The sequence below is a fragment of the Oncorhynchus kisutch genome, linkage group LG25 (genome assembly GCF_002021735.2).
Source record: "Oncorhynchus kisutch isolate 150728-3 linkage group LG25, Okis_V2, whole genome shotgun sequence".
NCBI classification, from domain to species: domain Eukaryota; kingdom Metazoa; phylum Chordata; class Actinopteri; order Salmoniformes; family Salmonidae; genus Oncorhynchus; species Oncorhynchus kisutch.
In genome coordinates this window covers 42,389,653-42,413,224 of record NC_034198.2, presented here as the reverse complement: position 1 = coordinate 42,413,224, position 23,572 = coordinate 42,389,653, and the positions used below count along the sequence as shown (strand labels likewise).

At 44.1% G+C, this 23,572-nt stretch overlaps 1 protein-coding gene across 1 annotated transcript in view; it reads right to left on the bottom strand.

The window, feature by feature from the left end:
• Positions 1-23,572, bottom strand: part of LOC116357461 (cAMP and cAMP-inhibited cGMP 3',5'-cyclic phosphodiesterase 10A-like) — a 193,917-nt gene that overhangs the window by 45,604 nt on the left and 124,741 nt on the right. Inside the window, 5 exon segments of the mRNA XM_031804851.1 lie at positions 1,853-1,903; positions 2,975-3,136; positions 6,415-6,555; positions 8,530-8,579; positions 13,667-13,775. Coding sequence (XP_031660711.1) covers positions 1,853-1,903; positions 2,975-3,136; positions 6,415-6,555; positions 8,530-8,579; positions 13,667-13,775 — 513 coding nt within the window.

The following is a 23,572-nucleotide window of genomic DNA, read 5'->3' as shown; positions in this document are numbered from 1 at the left end:
ATCAATAATTTATCAAGAGTGTTTTATCAATCATTTATCAAGAGTGTGTTATCAAGCATTAATCAAGAGTGTTTTATCAAGCATTTATCAACAGTGTGTTCCCAGGCATTTATCAACAGTGTGTTCCCAGGCATTTATCAACAGTGTGTTACCAGGCATTTATCAACAGTGTGTTCCCAGGCATTTATCAACAGTGTGTTCCCAGGCATTTATCAACAGTGTGTTCCCAGGCATTTATCAACAGTGTGTTCCCAGGCATTTATCAACAGTGTGTCCCCAGGCATTTATCAACAGTGTTTTATCAAGCATTTATCAACAGTGTGTTCCCAGGCATTTATCAACAGTGTGTTACCAGGCATTTATCAACAGTGTGTTCCCAGGCATTTATCAACAGTGTGTTCCCAGGCATTTATCAACAGTGTGTTCCCAGGCATTTATCAACAGTGTGTTACCAGGCATTTATCAACAGTGTGTTACCAGGCATTTATCAACAGTGTGTTCCCAGGCATTTATCAACAGTGTGTTACCAGGCATTTATCAACAGTGTGTCCCCAGGCATTTATCAACAGTGTGTCCCCAGGCATTTATCAACAGTGTGTCCCCAGGCATTTATCAACAGTGTGTCCCCAGGCATTTATCAACAGTGTGTCCCCAGGCATTTATCAACAGTGTGTCCCCAGGCATTTATCAACAGTGTGTCCCCAGGCATTTATCAACAGTGTGTTACCAGGCATTTATCAACAGTGTGTTACCAGGCATTTATCAACAGTGTGTCCCCAGGCATTTATCAACAGTGTGTTCCCAGGCATTTATCAACAGTGTGTTACCAGGCATTTATCAACAGTGTGTCCCCAGGCATTTATCAACAGTGTGTTACCAGGCATTTATCAACAGTGTGTCCCCAGGCATTTATCAACAGTGTGTTCCCAGGCATTTATCAACAGTGTGTTCCCAGGCATTTATCAACAGTGTGTTACCAGGCATTTATCAACAGTGTGTCCCCAGGCATTTATCAACAGTGTGTCCCCAGGCATTTATCAACAGTGTGTCCCCAGGCATTTATCAACAGTGTGTCCCCAGGCATTTATCAACAGTGTGTCCCCAGGCATTTATCAACAGTGTGTCCCCAGGCATTTATCAACAGTGTGTCCCCAGGCATTTATCAACAGTGTGTCCCCAGGCATTTATCAACAGTGTGTCCCCAGGCATTTATCAACAGTGTGTTCCCAGGCATTTATCAACAGTGTGTCCCCAGGCATTTATCAACAGTGTGTTCCCAGGCATTTATCAACAGTGTGTCCCCAGGCATTTATCAACAGTGTGTCCCCAGGCATTTATCAACAGTGTGTTCCCAGGCATTTATCAACAGTGTGTCCCCAGGCATTTATCAACAGTGTGTTACCAGGCATTTATCAACAGTGTGTCCCCAGGCATTTATCAACAGTGTGTCCCCAGGCATTTATCAACAGTGTGTCCCCAGGCATTTATCAACAGTGTGTCCCCAGGCATTTATCAACAGTGTGTCCCCAGGCATTTATCAACAGTGTGTCCCCAGGCATTTATCAACAGTGTGTTCCCAGGCATTTATCAACAGTGTGTCCCCAGGCATTTATCAACAGTGTGTCCCCAGGCATTTATCAACAGTGTGTTCCCAGGCATTTATCAACAGTGTGTCCCCAGGCATTTATCAACAGTGTGTTACCAGGCATTTATCAACAGTGTGTTCCCAGGCATTTATCAACAGTATTATTAAAGCATTGGTAACCAAATACACCTGAGACATCACATACGAAAACATTTCTTTAACTGTCTGATGGAGAAAAAAAAACACATTCAATAATCCAATGCTGACCTGTACTTGGTGAATAGCTACAGATGCCCATGCTAAACACGCCGTCGCAACCTTAAAAAAAAAAAGAAAAGAAAAGAAAATATTATTTATTTGAAAAGGGACAATGCACATCAATGAACAGTTCTGTAAATGTGATTTAGCCAGCTGGCTAGTTTTCATCTGTAGTCCCTGGGAAGATAGATTAAAAACACATAGCATCATCAACATTTAGCTTTTTTTTTTACAATAATAATAATAATTAAAATAAAAAGTACAAAAATCTAGAAGCAAGAAGGAAAAAAAAGGGTAAAGATGTTTTTAAATTTGACCGTTTGCTTTATGGGTATATTAATAAATAAACTATCACATGAATATGCGTAACGGTCAGCATATAAATAGCATTCTCAGTGTTTCCTCATCCTGTATGTTTATCCAACCTAATGCCCTCTCTGAATAATGCCTGTAACGTAATATCCCAGTAGAGAAAAACTGGTTGAAAAGACGTCAACACAACGAGAATACGTTGACGTTCTTATAACGTTATTACAACCATCTTGTCCCACTGGGTAATCTAACTATTTAACCCCTCAGTTCCTGCCATCTATACACGTCTCTGATTGGCTCATTAGGAGCGAATAGCAGAGTCTTCAGGGACTAACTGCTGCTCTCCTTATGAACTAATGGAAAGAGGGGATACCTAGTCAGTTGTACAACTGAATGCATTCAACTGAAATGTGTCTTCTGCATTTAACCCTCTGAATCAGAGAGTTGCAGGGGAGGGGGATGCCTTAATCGACATCCACGTCTTCAGCACCCGGGGAACAGTGGGTTAACAGCCTTGCTCAGGGGCAGAACGACAGATTTTTACCTCGTCGGCTCGGGGATTCGAACCAGCAACCTTTTGGTTACTGGCTCAACTTTCTAACCACTAGGCTACCTTACAAAAACCTCGGTCTGATCTTAAGGGGCTCCCTGCTTCTTTCTTTATGATCTCCTATATCCTTTACAGGAAGGCATTGCCCTCGACAGTCATACGCTCTGTTTACACAGACAGGCTTGGTGTGTGTGTGTGTGTGTTTGTGTCCGTGCGTGTATGCCTGCGTGTGTTTGTGTTAGTGTGTCTGTGTTCATGCGTGCATGTACCTCCTGGTTGCTGGTATTGAAGGGCTCGTTGCCCCAGTGCCGATGCAGCTCCAGGATAGCTATGAGGTCACCGATGGCCGTGACGATGGGGAGGCACAGGACAGAGTGAACATGAATCCCTGAGTCTAAGTCCTGACCAGTGCCTTCTGGGAAACGCTGGTCCTGGAGAGAGAGAGAGAGAGAGACAGAGAGAGAGACAGAGAGAGAGACCGAGAGAGAGAGAGAGTTTAGAATCTAAAGGTCAGGGGTCAAGGGTTAAGGGTGGTGAGGATGAGAAGGTAAATGACAGGGTGAACATGAGTCTGAACCCCTGAATAACATCACACACAGAGGTCAGAGGTCAGAGGTTATGAGGTCAAAGCATTTGAAATATAACCAAGTACTTTGGAACTGTTTTGGGTTAGGGTGTTTGGGTTAGGGTGTTTGGGTTAGGGTGTTTGGGTTATGGTGTTTGGGTTAGGGTTAGGGTGTTTGGGTTAGGGTTAGGGTGTTTGGGTTAGGGTGTTTGGGTTAGAGTGTTTGGGTTAGGGTGTTTGGGTTAGGGTGTTTGGGTTAGGGTGTTTGGGTTAGGGTGTTTGGGTTAGGGTTAGGGTGTTTGGGTTAGGGTGTTTGGGTTAGGGTGTTTGGGTTAGGGTGTTTGGGTTAGGGTGTTTGGGTTAGGGTGTTAGGGTTAGGGTGTTTGGGTTAGGATGTTTGGGTTAGGGTGTTTGGGTTAGGGTGTTTGGGTTAGGGTGTTTGGGTTATGGTGTTTGGGTTAGGGTGTTTGGGTTAGGGTGTTTGGGTTAGAGTGTTTGGGTTAGGGTGTTTGGGTTAGGGTGTTTGGGTTAGGGTGTTTGGGTTAGGGTGTTTGGGTTAGGGTTAGGGTTAGGGTGTTTGGGTTAGGGTGTTTGGGTTAGGGTGTTTGGGTTAGGGTGTTTGGGTTAGGGTGTTTGGGTTAGGGTGTTTGGGTTAGGGTGTTTGGGTTAGGGTGTTTGGGTTAGGGTGTTTGGGTTAGGGTGTTAGGGTTAGGGTGTTTGGGTTAGGATGTTTGGGTTAGGGTGTTTGGGTTAGGGTGTTTGGGTTAGGGTGTTTGGGTTAGGGTGTTTGGGTTAGGGGGTTTGGGTTAGGGTGTTTGGGTTAGGGTGTTTGGGTTAGGGTGTTTGGGTTAGGGGGTTTGGGTTAGGGTGTTTGGGTTAGGGTGTTAGGGTTAGGGTGTTTGGGTTAGGGTGTTTGGGTTAGGGTGTTTGGGTTAGGGTGTTTGGGTTAGGGTGTTTGGGTTAGGGTGTTTGGGTTAGGGTGTTTGGGTTAGGGGTTTTGGGTTAGGGTTAGGGTGTTTGGGTTAGGGTGTTTGGGTTAGGGTGTTTGGGTTAGGGGTTTTGGGTTAGGGTTAGGGTGTTTGGGTTAGGGTGTTTGGGTTAGGGTTAGGGTGTTTGGGTTAGGGTGTTTGGGTTAGGGTGTTTGGGTTAGGGTGTTTGGGTTAGGGTGTTAGGGTTAGGGTGTTTGGGTTAGGGTGTTTGGGTTAGGGTTAGGGTGTTTGGGTTAGGGTGTTTGGGTTAGGGTTAGGGTGTTTGGGTTAGGGGGTTTGGGTTAGGGGGTTTGGGTTAGGGTGTTTGGGTTAGGGTGTTTGGGTTAGGGTGTTTGGGTTAGGGTGTTTGGGTTAGGGTTAGGGTGTTGGGTTAGGGTGTTTGGGTTAGGGTGTTTGGGTTAGGGTGTTTGGGTTAGGGTGTTTGGGTTAGAGTGTTTGGGTTAGAGGGTTTGGGTTAGGGTGTTTGGGTTAGGGGGTTAGGGTGTTTGGGTTAGGGTGTTTGGGTTAGGATGTTTGGGTTAGGGTGTTTGGGTTAGGGTGTTTGGGTGTTTGGGTTAGGGTGTTTGGGTTAGGGTGTTTGGGTTAGGATGTTTGGGTTAGGGTGTTTGGGTTAGGGTGTTTGGGTTAGGGTGTTTGGGTTAGGGTGTTTGGGTTAGGGGTTAGGGTGTTTGGGTTAGGGTGTTTGGGTTAGGATATTTGGGTTAGGGTGTTTGGGTTAGGGTGTTTGGGTTAGGGTGTTTGGGTTAGGGTGTTTGGGTTAGGGTGTTTGGGTTAGGATGTTTGGGTTAGGGTGTTTGGGTTAGGGTGTTTGGGTTAGGGTGCATTAGGGTTAGGGTGTTTGGGTTAGGGTTAGGGTGTTTGGTTGGGTTTGGGTAGGGTGTTTGGGTTAGGGTGTTTGGGTTAGGGTGTTTGGGTTAGGGTGTTTGGGTTAGGGTTGTTTGGGTTAGGGTGTTTGGGTTAGGGTGTTTGGGTTAGGTGTTTGGTTAGGTGTTTGGGTTAGGGTGTTTGGGTTAGGGTGTTTGGGTTAGGGTGTTTGGGTTAGGGTGTTTGGGTTAGGGTGTTTGGGTTAGGGTGTTTGGGTTAGGGTGTTTGGGTTAGGGTGTTTGGGTTAGAGTGTTTGGGTTAGGTGTTTTGGGTTAGAGTGTTTGGGTTAGGGTGTTTGGGTTAGGGTGTTTGGGTTAGGGTGTTTGGGTTAGGGTGTTTGGGTTAGAGTGTTTGGGTTAGGGTGTTTGGGTTAGGGTGTTTGGGTTAGGGTGTTTGGGTTAGGGTGTTTGGGTTAGGGGTTTTGGGTTAGGGTGTTTGGGTTAGGGTGTTTGGGTTAGGGTGTTTGGGTTAGGGTGTTTGGGTTAGGGTGTTTGGGTTAGGGTTAGGGGGTTTGGGTTAGGGGGTTTGGGTTAGGGTGTTTGGGTTAGGGTGTTTGGGTTAGGGTGTTTGGGTTAGGGTGTTTGGGTTAGGATGTTTGGGTTAGGGTGTTTGGGTTAGGGTGTTTGGGTTAGGGTGTTTGGGTTAGGGTGTTTGGGTTAGGATGTTTGGGTTAGAGTGTTTGGGTTAGGGGTTTTGGGTTAGGGTGTTTGGGTTAGGGTGTTTGGGTTAGGGTGTTTGGGTTAGGGTGTTTGGGTTAGGGTGTTTGGGTTAGGATGTTTGGGTTAGGATGTTTGGGTTAGGGGTTTTGGGTTAGGGTGTTTGGGTTAGGGTGTTTGGGTTAGGGTGTTTGGGTTAGGATGTTTGGGTTAGGATGTTTGGGTTAGGGGTTTTGGGTTAGGGTGTTTGGGTTAGGGTGTTTGGGTTAGGGTGTTTGGGTTAGGATGTTTGGGTTAGGATGTTTGGGTTAGGATGTTTGGGTTAGGGGTTTTGGGTTAGGGTGTTTGGGTTAGGGGTTTTGGGTTAGGGTGTTTGGGTTAGGGGTTTTGGGTTAGGGTGTTTGGGTTAGGGTGTTTGGGTTAGGGTGTTTGGGTTAGGGTGTTTGGGTTAGGATGTTTGGGTTAGGGGTTTTGGGTTAGGATGTTTGGGTTAGGGGTTTTGAGTTAGAGTGTTTGGGTTAGGGTGTTTGGGTTAGGGTGTTTGGGTTAGGGTGTTTGGGTTAGGATGTTTGGGTTAGGGGTTTTGGGTTAGGGTGTTTGGGTTAGGGTTATATTTATAATATGTTAAATCTCACCCCTGTGATGTCCTTTACTAGCAGAGTTTGGCGTGTTGTGGCCACGTGTGTGGCGATGGTGGTCCCAAATGTGACCGGGCCAGCTGGGATGAGGGTGGGAGGACCGTCCTCAGCCACCGTTGGTTTAAACAAACACACACTCTGACGAGAGACCAGAGAGAGAGAGATGAACATGGGACACACTCAATCAGGAAGGACCATAGAGAGAGAGAGATGAACATGGGACACACTCAATCAGGAAGGACCAGAGAGACACTCAACCACTTTCTATACACTACATCATGCTAGTCATTAACAGATTAACTAACACAAACTCTGAGATGAGATACGGGATACACTCAATGACTCACTTAAAAGGTGCAATCTGCAATATTTTCATTTAAATTAATAATGTACACACATTTATTATTGAGGATACAGTCGCTTGCGAAAGTATTCACCCCCCTTGGCATTTTTCCTATTGTGTTGCCTTACAACCTGGACTTAAAATATATTTTTGGGGAGGTTTAAATCATTTGATTTACACAACATGCCTACCACTTTGAAGATGCAAAATATTTTTTTTATTGTGAAACAAACAAGAAATAAGACAAAAAAACTGGAAACTTGAGCATGCATAACTATTCACCCCCTCAAAGTCAATACTTTGTAGAGCCACCTAATTACAGCTGCAAGTGTCTTGGGGTATGTCTCTATAAGCTTGGCACATTTAGCCACTGGGATTTTTACCCATTCTTCAAGGCAAAACTGCTCCAGCTCCTTCAAGTTGGATGGGTTCTGCTGGTGTACAGCAATCTTTAGGTCATATCACAGATTCTCATTTGGACTGAGGTCTGGGCTTTGACTAGGTCATTCCAAGACATTTAATTGTTTCCCCTTTAACCACTCGAGTGTTGCTTTAGCAGTATGCTTAGGGTCATTGTCCTGCTGGAAGGTGGACCTCTGTCCCAGTCTCAAATCTCTGGAAGACTGAAACAGGTTTCCCTCAATAATTTCCCTGTAATTAGCGCCATTCATCATTCCTTCAATTCTGACCAGTTTCCCAGTCCCTGCTGATGAAAGACATCCCCACAGCATGATGCTGCCACCACCATGGTGGTGTTCTCGGGGTGATGAGAGGTGTTGGGTTTGTGCCAGACGGCACAAAAAGCTACATTTTCGTCTCATCTGACCAGAGTACCTTCTTCCATATGTTTGAGGAGTTTCCCATATGCCTTTTGGCAAACACACTTATTATTATTTATTTTTCTGGCCACTCTTCCGTAAAGCCCAGCTCTGTGTAGTGTACGGCTTAAAGTGGTCCTATGGACAGGTACTCCAATCTCCGCTGTGGAGCTTTGCAGCTCCTTCAGAGTTATCTTTGGTCTCTTTGTTGCCTCTCTGATTAATGCCCTCCTTGCCTGTTCTGTGAGTTTTGGTAGGTTTGTTGTGATGCTATATTCTTTCCATTTTTAATAATGGATTTAAAGGTGCTCAATGGGATGTTCAAAGTTTCAGATATTTTTTTATAACCCAACCCTGATCTGTACTTCTCCACAACTTGCTCCCTGACCTGTTTAGAGAGCTCCTTGGTCATCATGGTGCCGTTTGCTTGGTGGTGTTGCAGACTCTGGGGCCTTTCAGAACAGGTGTATATATACTGAGATCATGTGACAGATCATGTAACACTTAGATTGCACACAGGTGGGCATTATCAAATTAATTATGTGACTTCTGAAGGTAATAATTTGCACCAGATCTTATTTAGGGGCTTCATAGCAAAGGGGGTGAATACATATGCACGCACCACTTCTCATGTTTTTGTAAAAAGAAAAGTTTTAAAAAAGGTAAACAAGTTATTTTTTTTCATTTTACTTCAACAATGTGGACTATTTTGTGTTTGTCCATTACATGAAATCCAAATAGAAAATCCATTTAAAATCCAGGTTGTAATACAACAAAATAGGAAAAAATGCCAAGGGGGATGAATACTTTTGCAAGGCACTGTATATAGTACATTGTAAATTCTTCATTAATTAAGAATTGTGGCTTTAACACTCATCGCTCACTAGACTAGATCAGTGGAGCTCAGAGTAGTTGATCTGTGCTCCTCGTCAGAATATATTGTTTACTTACATTGTTACATTCTCCCATGAAATAAAGGGCAAATCCATCTGCTTTCGTCGCTGATTAAAGACAAGAGATAAGAGAAAAGTTACCATCTGTAGTTCCACAGATGGTGTGGTGTACAGTATCTGCTGTGCGTGTGTGTGTGTGTGTGTTAGTGTGTGTGTGTGTTAGTGTGTGTGTGTGTTAGTGTGTGTGTGTGTGTGTTACTGTGTGTGTGTTAGTGTGTGTGTGTGTGTGTGTGTGTGTGTGTGTGTGTGTGTGTGTGTGTGTGTGTGTATGTGTGTGTGTGTGTGTGTGTGTGCGTTAGTGTGTGTGTGTGTGTGTGTGTGTGTATGTGTGTGTGTTACGTGGTGGAGCACAGGGCGAGCAGTGCACAGCCTGTCACATCCAATCCTCCCACGCATCATCAGGGCACTGCGGCAATGTCACAGTCTTCTACCAGCACGTATGCCTGCACACACACACACACACACACACACACACACACACACACACACACACACACACACACACACACACACACACACACACACAGCTCTGCCACAGACAGGGTCACTGGACACAGTAGACACAGCATCATGGTGCACCATGGTCCCAGTAGACTTCTAAGCTATGTGAAATATGGGTCATCATCCAAACCATGGCAAATGGTATGGGGATGGATTGAATGGCTAGCTATGGGGGCAGGCTGTTAATGATATAATATACAGTATGGTTAGTGTCAGCTTAGCCTGGTCCCAGATCTGTTTGTCTAGCCAACTCCTATGGATGCTGTAAAATGTGACCAAATATGACAGAGACTGAAAAACAGCTTCTATTTCTTATAAGCATCGGGGTTACAGTCCCGAACTCCTTGAAAGCGGAAGCTCTACCCTTTAGCTCAGTGCGGATGTTGCCTGTAATCCATGGCTTCTGGTTGGGGAATGTACGTACAGTTACTGTGGGGACAACGTCCTCGATGCACTTATTGATAAAGCCAGTGACTGATGTGGTGTACTCCTCAATGCCATCAGAATAATCCCGGAACATATTCCAGTCTGTGCAAAACAGTCCTGTAGCTCAGCATCTGCTTCATCTGACCACTTTTTTATTGACTGAGTCACTGGTGCTTCCTGCTTTAATTTTTGCTTGTAAGCAGGAATCAGGAGGATAGAATTATGGTCAGATTTGCCAAATGGAGGGCGAGGGAAGAGCTTTGTTAGCGTCTCTGTGTGTGGAGTAAAGGTGGTATAGAATGTTTTCCCTTCTGGTTGCACATTTAACATGCTGATAGAAATGTGGAAAACCCGATTTAAGTTTCCCTGCATTAAAGTCCCCGGCCACTAGGAGCGCCGCCTCTGGATGAGCGGTTTCCTGTTTGCTTATGGCCTTATACAGCTCATTGAGTGTGATCTCAGTGCCAGCATCGGTCTGTGGTGGTATGTAGACTACTACGAATAATACTGATGAAAACTCTCTTGGTAGATAGTGTGGTCTACAGCTTATCATGAGATACTCTACCTTAGGTGAGCAAAACCTCAAAACGTCCTTAGATATCGTGCACCAGCTGTTGTTTACATAAATGCATAGGCCCCTTGTCTTACCAGAGGCTGCTGTTCTATCCTGCCGATAGAGTGTATAACCCGCCAGCTGTATGTTCTTAATGTTATCGTTCAGCCACGATTCGGTGAAACATAAGATGTTACAGTTCAGAAAGGAATTTCAGCTCGGGAATTTGAACAAGCAAACTTTTAGGTTACTGGCCTAACACTCTCTTAACCGGGTAGGCTAGGCTTCCTCCTTTTACTTCCTGCTTTAGGTCGAAAACATACAGACTGAGACAACGTCGTCACAAATCTGGGACCAGCGCCGTTGCAAAATATTATGGGATATTAGAATCCCGTTGTCTTAACCTTTGTCATCTTCAGTGGGTACACACGTAATGGCCGCCATTATGCCACCCATTATGCCATCATTGACTTCAAAGGGGACACCCGTTCTATGCATTGTATTTCTATGGTATGGTTAGTGTCTATACGTTGTATTTCTATGGTTAGTGTCAGCCTGGTCCCAGTTCTATACATTGTATTTCTATGGTTAGTGTCAGCCTGGTCCCAGTTCTATACATTGTATTTCTATGGTTAGTGTCAGCCTGGTCCCAGTTCTATACATTGTATTTATATGGTTAGTGTCAGCCTGGTCCCAGTTCTATACATTGTATTTCTATGGTTAGTGTCAGCCTGGTCCCAGTTCTATACATTGTATTTCTATGGTTAGTGTCAGCCTGGTCCCAGTTCTATACATTGTATTTCTATGGTTAGTGTCAGCCTGGTCCCAGTTCTATACATTGTATTTCTATGGTTAGTGTCAGCCTGGTCCCAGTTCTATACATTGTATTTCTATGGTTAGTGTCAGCCTGGTCCCAGTTCTATACATTGTATTTCTATGGTTAGTGTCAGCCTGGTCCCAGGTTGTTGTCATAACACATGTGACCAAAAATGGACCGTTGGAGTTGACAAGATAACAACCAGATCTGGGACCAGGCTGAAACTGTCTTCAGTATGAGATGTCATGAAGTAGTGAAGCGAGGATATGATAAGGCAGATTACCCTGCTAGCTACAACGACGGCTTTATCCCCCCCCCCCCCCCCGTTGTGTGTGTGAGTGAGTGAGTGAGTGAGTGAGTGAGTGAGTGAGTGTGTGTGTGAGTGAGTGTGTACTATATGTGTGAATATGTGTGTGTGTGAGTGAGTGAGTGAGTGAGTGAGTGAGTGAGTGAGTGAGTGAGTGAGTGAGTGAGTGAGTGTGCTTGTGCTATGTGTGAATGTGTGTGTGTGTGTGTTATGTGTGAGTGAGTGAGTGAGTGAGTGAGTGAGTGAGTGAGTGAGTAAGTGAGTAAGTGAGTGAGTGAGTGAGTGAGTGTGCTTGTGCTATGTGTGAATGTGTGTGTGTGTGTGTTATGTGTGAGTGAGTGAGTGAGTGAGTGAGTGAGTGAGTGAGTGAGTGAGTGAGTGAGTGAGTGTGCGTGTGCTATGTGTGAATATGTGTGTGTGTTATGTGTGAGTGAGTGAGTGAGTGAGTGAGTGAGTGAGTGAGTGAGTGAGTGAGTGAGTGAGTGAGTGTGCTTGTGCTATGTGTGAATGTAGGTGTGTGTGTGAATGTACAGTTGAAGTCAGAAGTTTACATACACCTTAGCCAAATACATTTAAAGTCAGTTTTTCACAATTCCTGACACTTAATCCTCGTAAAAATTCCCTGTCTTAGGTCAATTAGGATTAGGATCACCCACATTCCCAGTGGGTGAGAAGTTTACATACAGTCAATTAGTATTTGGTAGCATTGCCTTTAAATTGTTTAACTTGGGTCAAATGTTTCGGGTAGCCTTCCACAAGCTTCCCACAATAAGTTGAGTGAATTTTGGCCCATTCCCCCTGACAGAGCTGGTGTAACTGAAGCAGGTTAGTAGGCCCCCTTGCTCGCACAAAACTTTTCAATTCTGCCAACACATTTTCTGCAGGATTGAGGTCAGGGCTTTGTGATGGCCACTCCAATACCTTGACTTTGTTGTCCTTAAGCCATTTTGCCACAACTTTGGAAGTATGCTTGGGGTCATTGTCCATTTGGAAGACACATTTGTGACCAAGCTTTAACTTCCTGGCTGATGTCTTGAGATGTTGCTTCAATATATCCACATAACTTTCCCCCACTCATGATGCCATCTATTTTGTGAAGTGCACCAGTCCCTCCTGCAGCCAAGCACCCCAACAACATGATGCTGCCACCCCCATGCTTCACGGTTGGGATGGTGTTCTTCAGCTTGCAAGCCTCACCCTTTTTCCTCTAAACATAACGATGGTCATTATGGCCAAACAGTTATATTTTTGTTTCATCAGACCAGAGGACATTTCTCCAAAAAGTACGATCTTTGTCCACATGTGCAGTTGCAAACCGAGGTCTGGCTTTTTATGGCAGGTTTGGAGCAGTGACTTCTTCCTTGCTGAGCGGCCTTTCATGTTATGTCGAAATAGGACTCGTTTTACTGTGGATATATATACTTTTGTACCTGTTTCCTCCAGCATCTTCATAACATCCTTTGCTGTTGTTCTGGAATTGATTTGCACTTTTCGCACCAAAGTATGTTCATCTCTAGGAGACAGAATGCGTCTCCTTCCTGAGCGGTATGACGGCTGCGTGGTCCCATGGTGTTTATACTTGCGTACTATTGTTTGTACAGATGAACGTGGTACCTTCAGGCATTTGGAAATTGGTCCCAAGGGTGAACCTGACTTGTGGAGGTCTACAATATTTTTTCTGAGATCTTGGCTGATTTCTTTTGATTTTCCCATGATGTCAAGCAAAGAGGCACTGAGTTTGAAGGTAGGCCTTGAAATACATCCACAGGTACACCTCCAATTGACTCAAATGATGTCAATTAGCCTATCAGAAGCTTCAACAGCCATGACATTTTTTTCTGGAGTTTTCCAAGCTGTTTAAATGCACAGTCAACGTAGTGTATGTAAACTTCTGACCCACTGGAATTGTGATTAAGTGAAATATAAGTGAAATAATCTGTCTGTAAACAATGGTTGGAAAAATTGTGTCATGCACAAAGTAGATGTCCTAACCGACTTGCCAAAATTATAGTTTGTTAACAAGACATTTGTGGAGTGGTTGAAAAATGAGTTTTAATGACTCCAACATAAGTGTATGTAAACTTCCGACTTCTACTGTATGTGTGTGTGTGTGTGTGTGTGTGTGTGTGTGTGTGTGTGTGTGTGTGTGCGTGTATGTGTATGTGTGTGTGTGTATGTGTGTGTGTGTGTGTGTGTGTGTGTGTGTGTATGTGTGTGTGTGTGTGTGTGTGTGTGTGTGTGTGTGTGTGTGTGTGTGTGTGTGTGTGTATGTATGTATGTATGTATGTATGTGTGTGTGTGTATGTGTGTGTGTGTGTATGTGTGTGTGTGTGTGTGTGTGTGTGTATGTGTGTGTGCATGTATGTATGTATGTATGTGTGTGTGTGTGTGTGTGTGTGTGTGTGTGTGTGTGTGTGTGTGTGTGTGTGTGTGTGTGTGCGTGCGTGCGTGTGTATGTGTGCGTGTGTGTGTATGTGTGTGTGTGTGTGTGTGTGTGTATGTATGTGTGCGTGTGTGTGTGTGTTACCCACCTGTTTTGATGATGGTACACAGGTCATAGAGAAGCAGCTTAGTGTCCAGACGCTGTTCCAGACAACTAGTGAGGTCATGCACCAACTTCTGCATGTTACTGTCCTGGTACTGCTAGACACCAGAGACACAAACGTTACACATACCATGAAACTGCCGACTGCACAAGTTGACTGTGATTGTAATCTAACTGTGAACATTTGCATTCGATTTTTTCAATATAATTAATTGAGATTTTCCCCTTCATTATTCATTAACAATTGCTGCTGTTTTCCAGGGATTCCTAGGTTCCATTGAATCAAATTAATTCATTCCTTTAGCTAGTAGAGTCCAATCAGCAACAATTGCTGCTGTTTTCCAGGGATTCCTAGGTTCCATTGAATCAAATTCATTCATTCCTTTAGCTAGTAGAGTCCAATCAGCAACAATTGCTGCTGTTTTCCAGGGATTCCTAGGTTCCATTGAATCAAATTAATAAATGAATGGCATCATCAGTCCTCACTCAGCCCTGATTAAAACACTCCCTCTCTCCATCTCTTTCTCCACCTCTCTCCCTCTATCTCCCTCCCTCCCTCCATTTCTCCCCCTCCCCCTTTCTCCCTCCCTCCCTCCCTCTCTCCATCTCTCTCTCCATTTCTTCCTCTCCATCTCTCTCACCTGACTGTCCAGCTGAAAGTGGAAGAGCAGCTGTACATCTCTATACAGTACAGTATACATAACAAGCCCAGGCCTCCCTCTCTCCTTCACAGGGCGAGAGAGAGAGAGAGAGAGAGAGAGAGAGAGAGAGAGAGAGAGAGAGAGAGAGAGAGAGAGAGAGAGAGAGAGAGAGACAGAGAGAGAACAGATAGAGAACAGATAGAGAACAGATAGAGAGAACAGATAGAGAGAGAGAAGAACAGATAGAGAGAGAGAGAGAACAGATAGAGGAGAGAGAGAACAGATAGAGAGAGAGAGAAACAGATAGAGAGAGAGAACAGATAGATAGAGAGGAGGACAGATAGAGAGAGAGAGAGAAGAGAGAAGATAGAGAGAGAGAGAGAGAGAGAGACAGATAGAGAGAGAGAGAGAGAACAGATAGAGAGGAGAGAGAGAACAGATAGAGAGAGAGAAGAACAGATAGAGAGAGAGAGAGAGAAGAGAGAGAGAGAGAACAGATAAGAGAGAGAGAGAGAGAACAGATAGAGAGAGAGAGAGAGAACAGATAGAAGAGAGAGAGAGAGAACAGATAGAGAGAGAGAGAGAGAACAGATAGAGAGAGAGAGAGAGAACAGATGAGAGAGAGAGAGAGAACAGATAGAGAGAGAGAGAAGAACAATAGAGAGAGAGAGAGAGAGAGAGAACAATAGAGAGAGAGAGAGAGAACAGATAAGAGAGAGAGAGAGAACAGATAGAGAGAGAGAGAGAACAGATAGAGAGAGAGAGAGAACAGATAGAGAGAGAGAGAGAGAACAGATAGAGAGAGAGAGAGAGAACAGATAGAGAGAGAGAGAGGAGAACAGATAGAGAGAGAGAGAAGAACAGATAGAATAGAGAGAGAGAGAGAACAGATAGAGAGAGTGATAACAGTATAGAGAGAGAGAGAACAGATAGAGAGAGAGAGAACAGATAGAGAGAGAGAGAGAGAACAGATAGAGAGAGAGAGAGAACAGATATAGAGAGAGAGAGAAACAGATATAGAGAGAGGAGAGAGAAGAGAGAGAGAGAGAGAACAGATAGAGAGAGAGAGAGAGAACGATAGAGAGAGAGAACAGATAGAGAGAGTGATAACAGATTAGAGAGAGAGAGAACAGATAGAGAGAGAGAGAACAGATAGAGAGAGAGAGAGAAGAACAGATAGAGAGAGAGAGGAGAACAGATAGAGAGAGAGAACAGATAGAGAGAGAGAGAGAGGAGAGAGAGAGAGAGAGAGGAGAGAGAACAGATAGAGAGAGAGAGAGAGGAACAGATAGAGAGAGTGATAACAGATAGAGAGAGAGAGAAAAGATAGAGAGAGAGAGAGAGAACAGATAGAGAGAGAGAGAGGAGAGGGAGAGAGAGAGAAGGAGAGAACAGAGAGAGAGAGAGAGAACCGATAGAGGAGAGAGAGAGAGAGAGATAGAGAGAGAGAGAGTGGTCAGAAACACGTTGATTCTCTTTCTTCCTCTCTCACTTCCCTCTCTATCCTCGGACGCTCCTTTCCTGGCCTAGAATGAGAAACGTGTTTACATTGACAAAAGACACTCAGACACAATCATTACAGACACACAAAAGAGTGAAGAGAATAACAACTTTTAAATTCCAGCAGTAAATGTAGTGTAACATTTAAACTGTTACATCAGCTATGTACAGTGTTGTGACAATGTACAACTAGTAGAATGTATGAATGATGAGGGGACATAAATAGACAGGTTAAGTATAGGATATATTTACATTGGTGTTCCTGACCCACTGGTTGACCTTTTCTTGTGGCAGCAGGTCACACATTTTGCGGCTGGGACACCTGTTCCGCCTAACAGATACGGTTTGTTTGTCAACATTTTGTTTGAATTCTTTGTGGGTTTGTTTAATTTGAGCGGAATATGTGTCTCTAATATGGTCATACATTTTGGCAGGAAGTGCAGCTCAGTTTCCACCTCATGTTGTGGGCCATATCCTGTCTTCTCTTGAGAGCCAGATCTGCCTACGGCTGTAAATAGTCAAGGCTTTTCTTAGTTTTGGGTCACTCACAGTACCTGACGTACTCTGCTACTGTGTACGCTCTGTTAAGGCGCAAGGTAGAATTGAAATTTGCTCAATTTCTTGGTAGATTTTTTTCCAGTGTGTCAAATACTTATATTTTTGCTTTCTCAAAATGTGTTTGGCTCTAATTGTGTTGTTGTCCTTGGGGCTCTGTGGGCTGTTTGTATTTGTGAACAAAGAGCCAGAACCAGCTGGCTGAGGAGACTCTTTTTGTAGGTTCATGTCATTACAGGTTAGGGCTTTGTGATGGAAGGTTTGGGCTTTCCTTTAGGTGGTTGTGGAATTTAACAACTATTTTCTGGATTTTGATAATTAGTGGGTCCTAATTTTGCTCTGCATTATTTGGGGTTTGCTTTGTATGATGAGGATATTATTTGCAGAATTCTGCAGAGTCACACTTTGGTGTTTGTCCCATTCTTGGGAATTCTTGGTTGGTGAGTGGACCCCAAACCTCACAACCATAAAAGGCAATGGGTTCTATAACTGAGTATCTTTTTGCCAGATCCTAATTGGGATGTCAAATGTTATGTTCCATTTGATTGCGTAGCAAGCCTTTTTTGTCTTGTTTCTCAGATTGTTCACAGCCTTGTGGAAGTTACCTGAGGTGCTGATGTTTAGGCTGAGGTATGTGTAACACAATTATTTTTTTCTTACTGAGCCCAAGTCTGACAGAATCTGTACAGAAGATCAAGGTGCTGTTGTAGCATCGCCTTGAATGGGGACAGAAGCACCAGATAATCTGCAAAAAGTAGACATTTGATTTCAGAATCTAGTTGAGGTGCTGCAGAATATTCTAGTCATTAATATAAATCTTGAAGAGGGTGGGGCTCAAGCTGCATCCCTGTCTCACTCCCCGGCCCTGAGGGAAGAAATCTGTGTGTTTATTGCCAATTTTGAACGCGTACACTTATGTTGGCGTACATTTATTTTATAACATCGTAGGCCCCCCCTAAAAAAACTTTCCATCAGTTTATACAGCAGGCCCTCATGCTAAATTGAGTCAAAAGCCTATTTTTTTCTATATCAACAAACCATGAGACTTGCTTTGGTTTTCTTTTGTTTGTATGTCAATTAGGGTGTGCAGTGTGTATACGTGGTCTGTCGTATGATATTTTTGGTAAGAAGTCAATTTGACATTTGCTCAGGACATTTGTTTTCACTGAGGAAATGTTAGAATTGGCTGTTGATGAGGATGTACTGTTCTACTTGATTTATTTAATTTTATACACATGATATGTTAGCTGATATGATATAATGTCCAAGGCTTTCTACTGCTAAGTGTACACCTTCACTATTGAAGGGGAAAATGTTGTCCAGGGAGTTGTCTAAGGAGGGATTGGATTTGTTTTTGTTGGCCAATTGTTCTTTGGTAGCTTTCTACACAATCTTCCTTCCATCTATCTAGCATGCAGTTTGTTGGGCTTTGATTCCTCATGGTTGGGTATTGCTCTGTTCAAGTAGGCTGTGATTTGGCTATGGTTTGATAAGGGTGTCAGTGGGCTGACTGTGAATGCTCTGAGAGACTCTGGGTTTAGGTCTGTGGCTTCCTGGGTGGCGCAGCGGTCTAAGACACTGCATCTCAGTGCAAGAGGTGTCACTACAGTCCCTTGTTTGAATCCAGGCTGCATCACATCTGGGTGTGATTGGGACTAGCATAGGGCGTCGCACAATTGGTCCAGCGTCGTCAAGGTTTTGCCAGGGTAGGCCATCATTGTAAATTAGAATTTGTTCTTAACTGACTTGTTGAATAAAGGTTACATTTTTTTTAAGTAGTCTTCAGTACTGCTGCAAAGGGATGAGCTGTACCTACTTTTGGAGTCCTCTTGAAGTCTACCATTGACTATGTACAGACTGAGCTGCAGGAGTTGTGATGTTGGTTGTTTTGTCATAGTTGTGTCTAGGGAGGCATATGGGGGAGGGAATGGTGTCACATCCAGGTTAGGTGTATGTCCCGCAGGTCGCGCAGGTACCGCAGGTTGCGCAGGTCTGGGCTATGTGTCCGTTGCTCTGTTGCTCCTGTGTAATGTGTTGGGGATGCGGTTGAGGGTGATGTCCTTTAGGGCGAAGGTGGGGACTGCGGGCTTGTGGAGGTGGACCTGGTCATAAAGGCTGTCCAATTCCAGGGTAGGGTGGTGGGCCAGGTAGACATTAGGTTCTGAGACACAGTCAAGGGAAATGCTTACGTTTACCCTCTGTGTCGTAGCAGGGTGGTGTGTTTTTGCCCAAACACACCTGTGTGTTTGGGCACCAGAGTTTAGACACTGTGTGTTTGGGCACCAGAGTTTAGACACTGTGTGTTTGGGCACCCGAGTTTAGACACCTGTGTGTTTGGGCACCAGAGTTTAGACACCTGTGTGTTTGGGCACCAGAGTTTAGACACTGTGTGTTTGGGCACCAGAGTTTAGACACCTGTGTGTTTGGGCACCAGAGTTTAGACACTGTGTGTTTGGGCACCAGAGTTTAGACACTGTGTGTTTGGGGAACAATGTATTTTGTTGTATGCATTTCCTGTTTCCTGTTTGAGTACTTAAGAAGTACAATCTGTGGCTTTTTTTCTGTCTTCAGTGTGTGTGGGAGGGGCTTGACAGGATGGGTTCTAGGAGGAGGTGGTGTCTCCTGGGTTGATGGGTCTTCAATGATCTGTTCTGCTGTGATGTTGAGGCTCTGGTCAGAGTCTAGGGTTGTTCTGCTAGCTTCTCTGCTGGGGTGGCCAGCTCTCTCATGGGTTGTTCTTTTTTGCAACTTCAAGTGTTCTCATCTTCTCCTGCCTTCTTCTCCTTCTCGGGCCTTCTTCTGCTCCTCCTCTTTCTTCTGTTGATCTCACAGAGTGCATGTCTCTCTCCTCCTCCAGCTCTCTGGGTCTGGTTGAGGGGGTGTTGTTGTCTGGGTCTGTTGACTGGAGTAAGGTGACCTGTTGTTCGAGCTCCACCTGCCTTACTTCCACCTGGGTGACCCTCTGCTTGGGGTTGCTCGTCTGTGGGGCTGTTTATGGATCTGGTCTGACACCCTCTGGCTGGGGGAGTCGTCACCAGGAGAGAGCTCCTCTTGCTGTGCACCCTCTGTGATTCTGTGATAGTCCAGCTGAACAGTTTGGGGTTGCCCTGTACACCAATACAGTTCCAGACCATCCACTGACATGGCGCAGTACAGGTTGACATAGGCTGTCTAAGTCCTTGTTGTCTAGTATCCTGAATTTCCACCCATCGTTAACACCCCCCCCCCTCTTACAGAGGGGTAGTGTGTTAATATAGCACTGTGTCATGCCAGGGGATGGTCTGGTTAATATATCACTGTGCCATGCCAGGGAATGGTCTTGTTAATATAGCACTGTGTCAGGGGATGGTCTTGTTAATATAGCACTGTGTCAGGGGATGGTCTGGTTAATATAGCACTGTGTCAGGGGATGGTCTGGTTAATATAGCTCTGTGCCAGGGGATGGTCTGGTTAATATAGCTCTGTACCAGGGGATGGTCTGGTTAATATAGCTCTGTATCAGGGCATGGTCTGGTTAATATAGCTCTGTGTCAGGGGATGGTCTGGTTAATATAGCTCTGTACCAGGGGATGGTCTGGTTAATATAGCACTGTGCCAGGGGATGGTCTGGTTAATATAGCTCTGTACCAGGGGATGGTCTGGTTAATATAGCTCTGTGCCAGGGGATGGTCTGGTTAATATAGCACTGTACCAGGGGATGGTCTGGTTAATATAGCACTGTGCCAGGGGATGGTCTGGTTAATATAGCACTGTGCCAGGGGATGGTCTGGTTAATATAGCACTGTGCCAGGGGATGGTCTGGTTAATATAGCACTGTACCAGGGGATGGTCTGGTTAATATAGCACTGTGCCAGGGGATGGTCTGGTTAATATAGCACTGTGCCAGGGGATGGTCTGTGAGGAAGATTAAGTTGCTTATGTGCAGCAGTCAGCAAGAAAGTATCTCTAGATTGTCCACGAGGAGCTTCATTTTGTACTTCCTGTGCCTTCTCATTTAAAAAAAATAAAAATAATAATATATATTTTTTTTACATCCAAGGGGTACTGTACTGTGATGACCTCTGAGGCCAAAGAGGCCTCTGCATTTGGGTGGGGGCGGCTGTGAAACTCTACTGCCATTGTTGGGCTCAAAGGGCTTTCATACATCTCACTTCACACCTCGCTGCAAATTGAAGTTGGAGCCGTTGTCTGTTCTCTCCTAGTTAAGCTTGGTAGCCTTAATAACTTAGCATTCAAAATATCAATTCAATTCAATACAAAAGGCTTTATTGGCATGGGGAGAAAGAAGTGAAATAGAAAATAAACAAAAGTGAAATATCAATAAGAAATTATCAGTAAACAGAAGTTCCAAAGGAATAGAGACTTTTCAAATGTCATATTATGTTTATATACAGTGTCGTATATATACGTAATATAGTTCAAGAACAAAAGGGAAAATAAATAAGCATAAATATGCGTTGTATTTACAATGGTGTTTGTTCTTCACTCGTTGCCCTTTTCTTGTGGCAACAGGTCACAAATCTTGCTGCTGTGATGGCATACTGTGGAATTCCACCCAGTAGATATGGGAGTTTATCAAAATTGGATTTGTTCTCAAATTTTTTGTGGGTCTGTGTAATCTGAGGGAAATATGTGTCTCTAATATGGTCATACAAAATTGGCAGGAGGTTGTTTTGTTGTGTGCACATAACCTGTCTTCTCTTGAGAGCCAGGTCTGCCAACGGCAGCCTCTCTCAATAGCAAGGCTATACTCACTGAGTCTGTACATAGTCAAAGCTTTCCATAAATTATGGGCAATAGCCCATAAAGACACCGCAAAAACAGTTTTATTGCAGTTATTAAAAATAATAAACAGAAATACCTTATTTACATTAGTATTCAGACCCTTTGCTATGAGAATCGAAATTGAGCTCAGGTGCATCCTGTTTCCATTGATCATCCTTGAGATGTTTCTACAACTTGGAGTCCACCTGTGGTAAATTCAATTGATTGGACGTGATTTGGTAAGGCACACTCCTGTCTATATAAGGTCCCACAGTTGAAAGTGCATAACTGAGCAAAAACCAAGCCATGATGTCGAAGGAATTGTCCATAGACCTCAGAGACAGCATTGTGTCGATGCACAGATCTGAGGAAGGGTACCAAACATTTCTGCATCATTGAAGGTCCCCAAGAACACAATGGCCTCCACCATTCCTAAATGATAGAAGTTTGGTACCACCAAGACTCTTCCTAGAGCTGGCAGCCAGGCCAAACTGACCAATCGGGGGAGAAGGGCCACCAGGGAGGGAGGTGACCAAGAACCCGATGGTCACTCTGACAGAGCTCCAGAGTTCCTCTGTGGAGATGGGAGAACCTTCCAGAAGGACAACCATCTCTGCAACACTCCATCAATCAGGCCTTTATGGTAGAGTGGCCAGACGGAAGCCATTCCTCACAGGACTCTCAGACCATGAGAAACAAGATTCTCTCAAACAAGATTGAACTATTTAGCCTGAATGCCAAGTGTCACGTCTGGAGGAAACCAGGCACCATCCCTACAGTGAAGAATGGTGGCAGCATCATGCTGGGGTGGGGGGTTGTCTTTCAGTGGCAGGGACTGGGAGACTAGTCAGGATCGAGGGAAATATGAACGGAGCAAAGTACAGAGAGATCTGATTTTCCTTTATATATATTTTTTGAAAGAAAAATAAAGCACATTTTTTGTCCATTAAAATAACATCAAATTGATCAGAAATACAGTGTAGACATTGTTACTGTTGTAAATGACTATTGTAGCTGGAAGCAGCTGATGTTTTAACCTTTTGTTAACAACACTGTCATCTCAGATTTTCAAAATATGCGTTACAGCCAACGCTAGACAAGCATTTGTGTAAGTTTATCATGGCATAATGCTATGCTAGGCTCTGCTGGCAGCAGGCAACATTTTCACGAAAATAAGAAAAGCAACCAAATTAAATCATTTACCTTTGAAGAACTTCAGATGCTTTCACTCAGGAGACTCCCAGTTAGATAGCAAATGTTCCTTTTTTCCAAAAATATTATTTTTGTAGGCGAAATAGCTCCCGTTTGTTCATCATGCTTGGCTGAGAAATCGACCCTAAAATGCTACAACTATAACGCCAAACTTTTTTCAACATTTGCTCCATAATATCGACAGAAACACGGCAAACTTTGTTTACGATCCATCCTCAAGGTGTTTTTAACAAATATATTCGATAATATATCCGGCGAGGCAGTTGGTTTCTCATAAGAAGCGATTGGAAAAATGGCTACCTCAGTATTTTACACAAGGTTTTCTGCGGGAGACACCATGTGACCACATGCCATATATGGTCCCTTACAGCCATTCTTCAAGGGAAATGCCTAAAAAGATGTCACAATGCTGTAGACACCTTGGGGAAAACGTGGAAAACATAAGCTCATTCGTAGCTCATTCACAGCCATATAAGGAGTCATTGGCATGAGGTGGGTTCAAAAAATGCGGCACTTCCTGGTTGGATTTTTATCTGGGTTTCGCCTGTAACATCAGTTCTGTGATTGTCTGATTGTCTGCACTCACAGACAATATCTTTGCAGTTTTGGAAACGTCAGAGTGTCTTCTTTCCAAAGCTGTCAATTATATGCATAGTCATGCATCTTTTCGTGACAAAATATCTTGTTTAAAACGGGAACGTTTTTCATCTAAAATTCAAATAGCGCCCCCTAAATTAAACTGGTTAATGGAATATCTACATAGGCGTGCAGAGGCCCATTATCAGCCACCATCACTCCTGTGTTCCAATGGCACGTTGTGTTAGCTAATCCAAGTTTATCATTTTAAAAGGCTAATGGATCATTAGAAAACCCTTTTGCAATTATGTTAGCACAGCTGAAAACGGGTTTGCTAATTAAAGAAGCAATAAAACTGGCCTTCTTTAGACTCGTTGAGTATCTGGAGCATCAGCAGTTGCGGGTTCGATTACAGGCTCAAAATGGCCAGAAACAACGGATTTTCTTCTAAAACTCGTCAGTCTATTCTTCTTCTGAGAAATGAAGGCTTTTCCATGCGAGAAATTGGCAAGAAACTGAAGATCTCGTACAACGCTGTGAACTACTCCCTTCACAGAACAGAGCAAACTGGCTCTAACCAGAATAGAAAGAGGAGTGGGAGACCCCGGTGCACAACTGAGCAAGAGGACAAGTACATTAGAGTG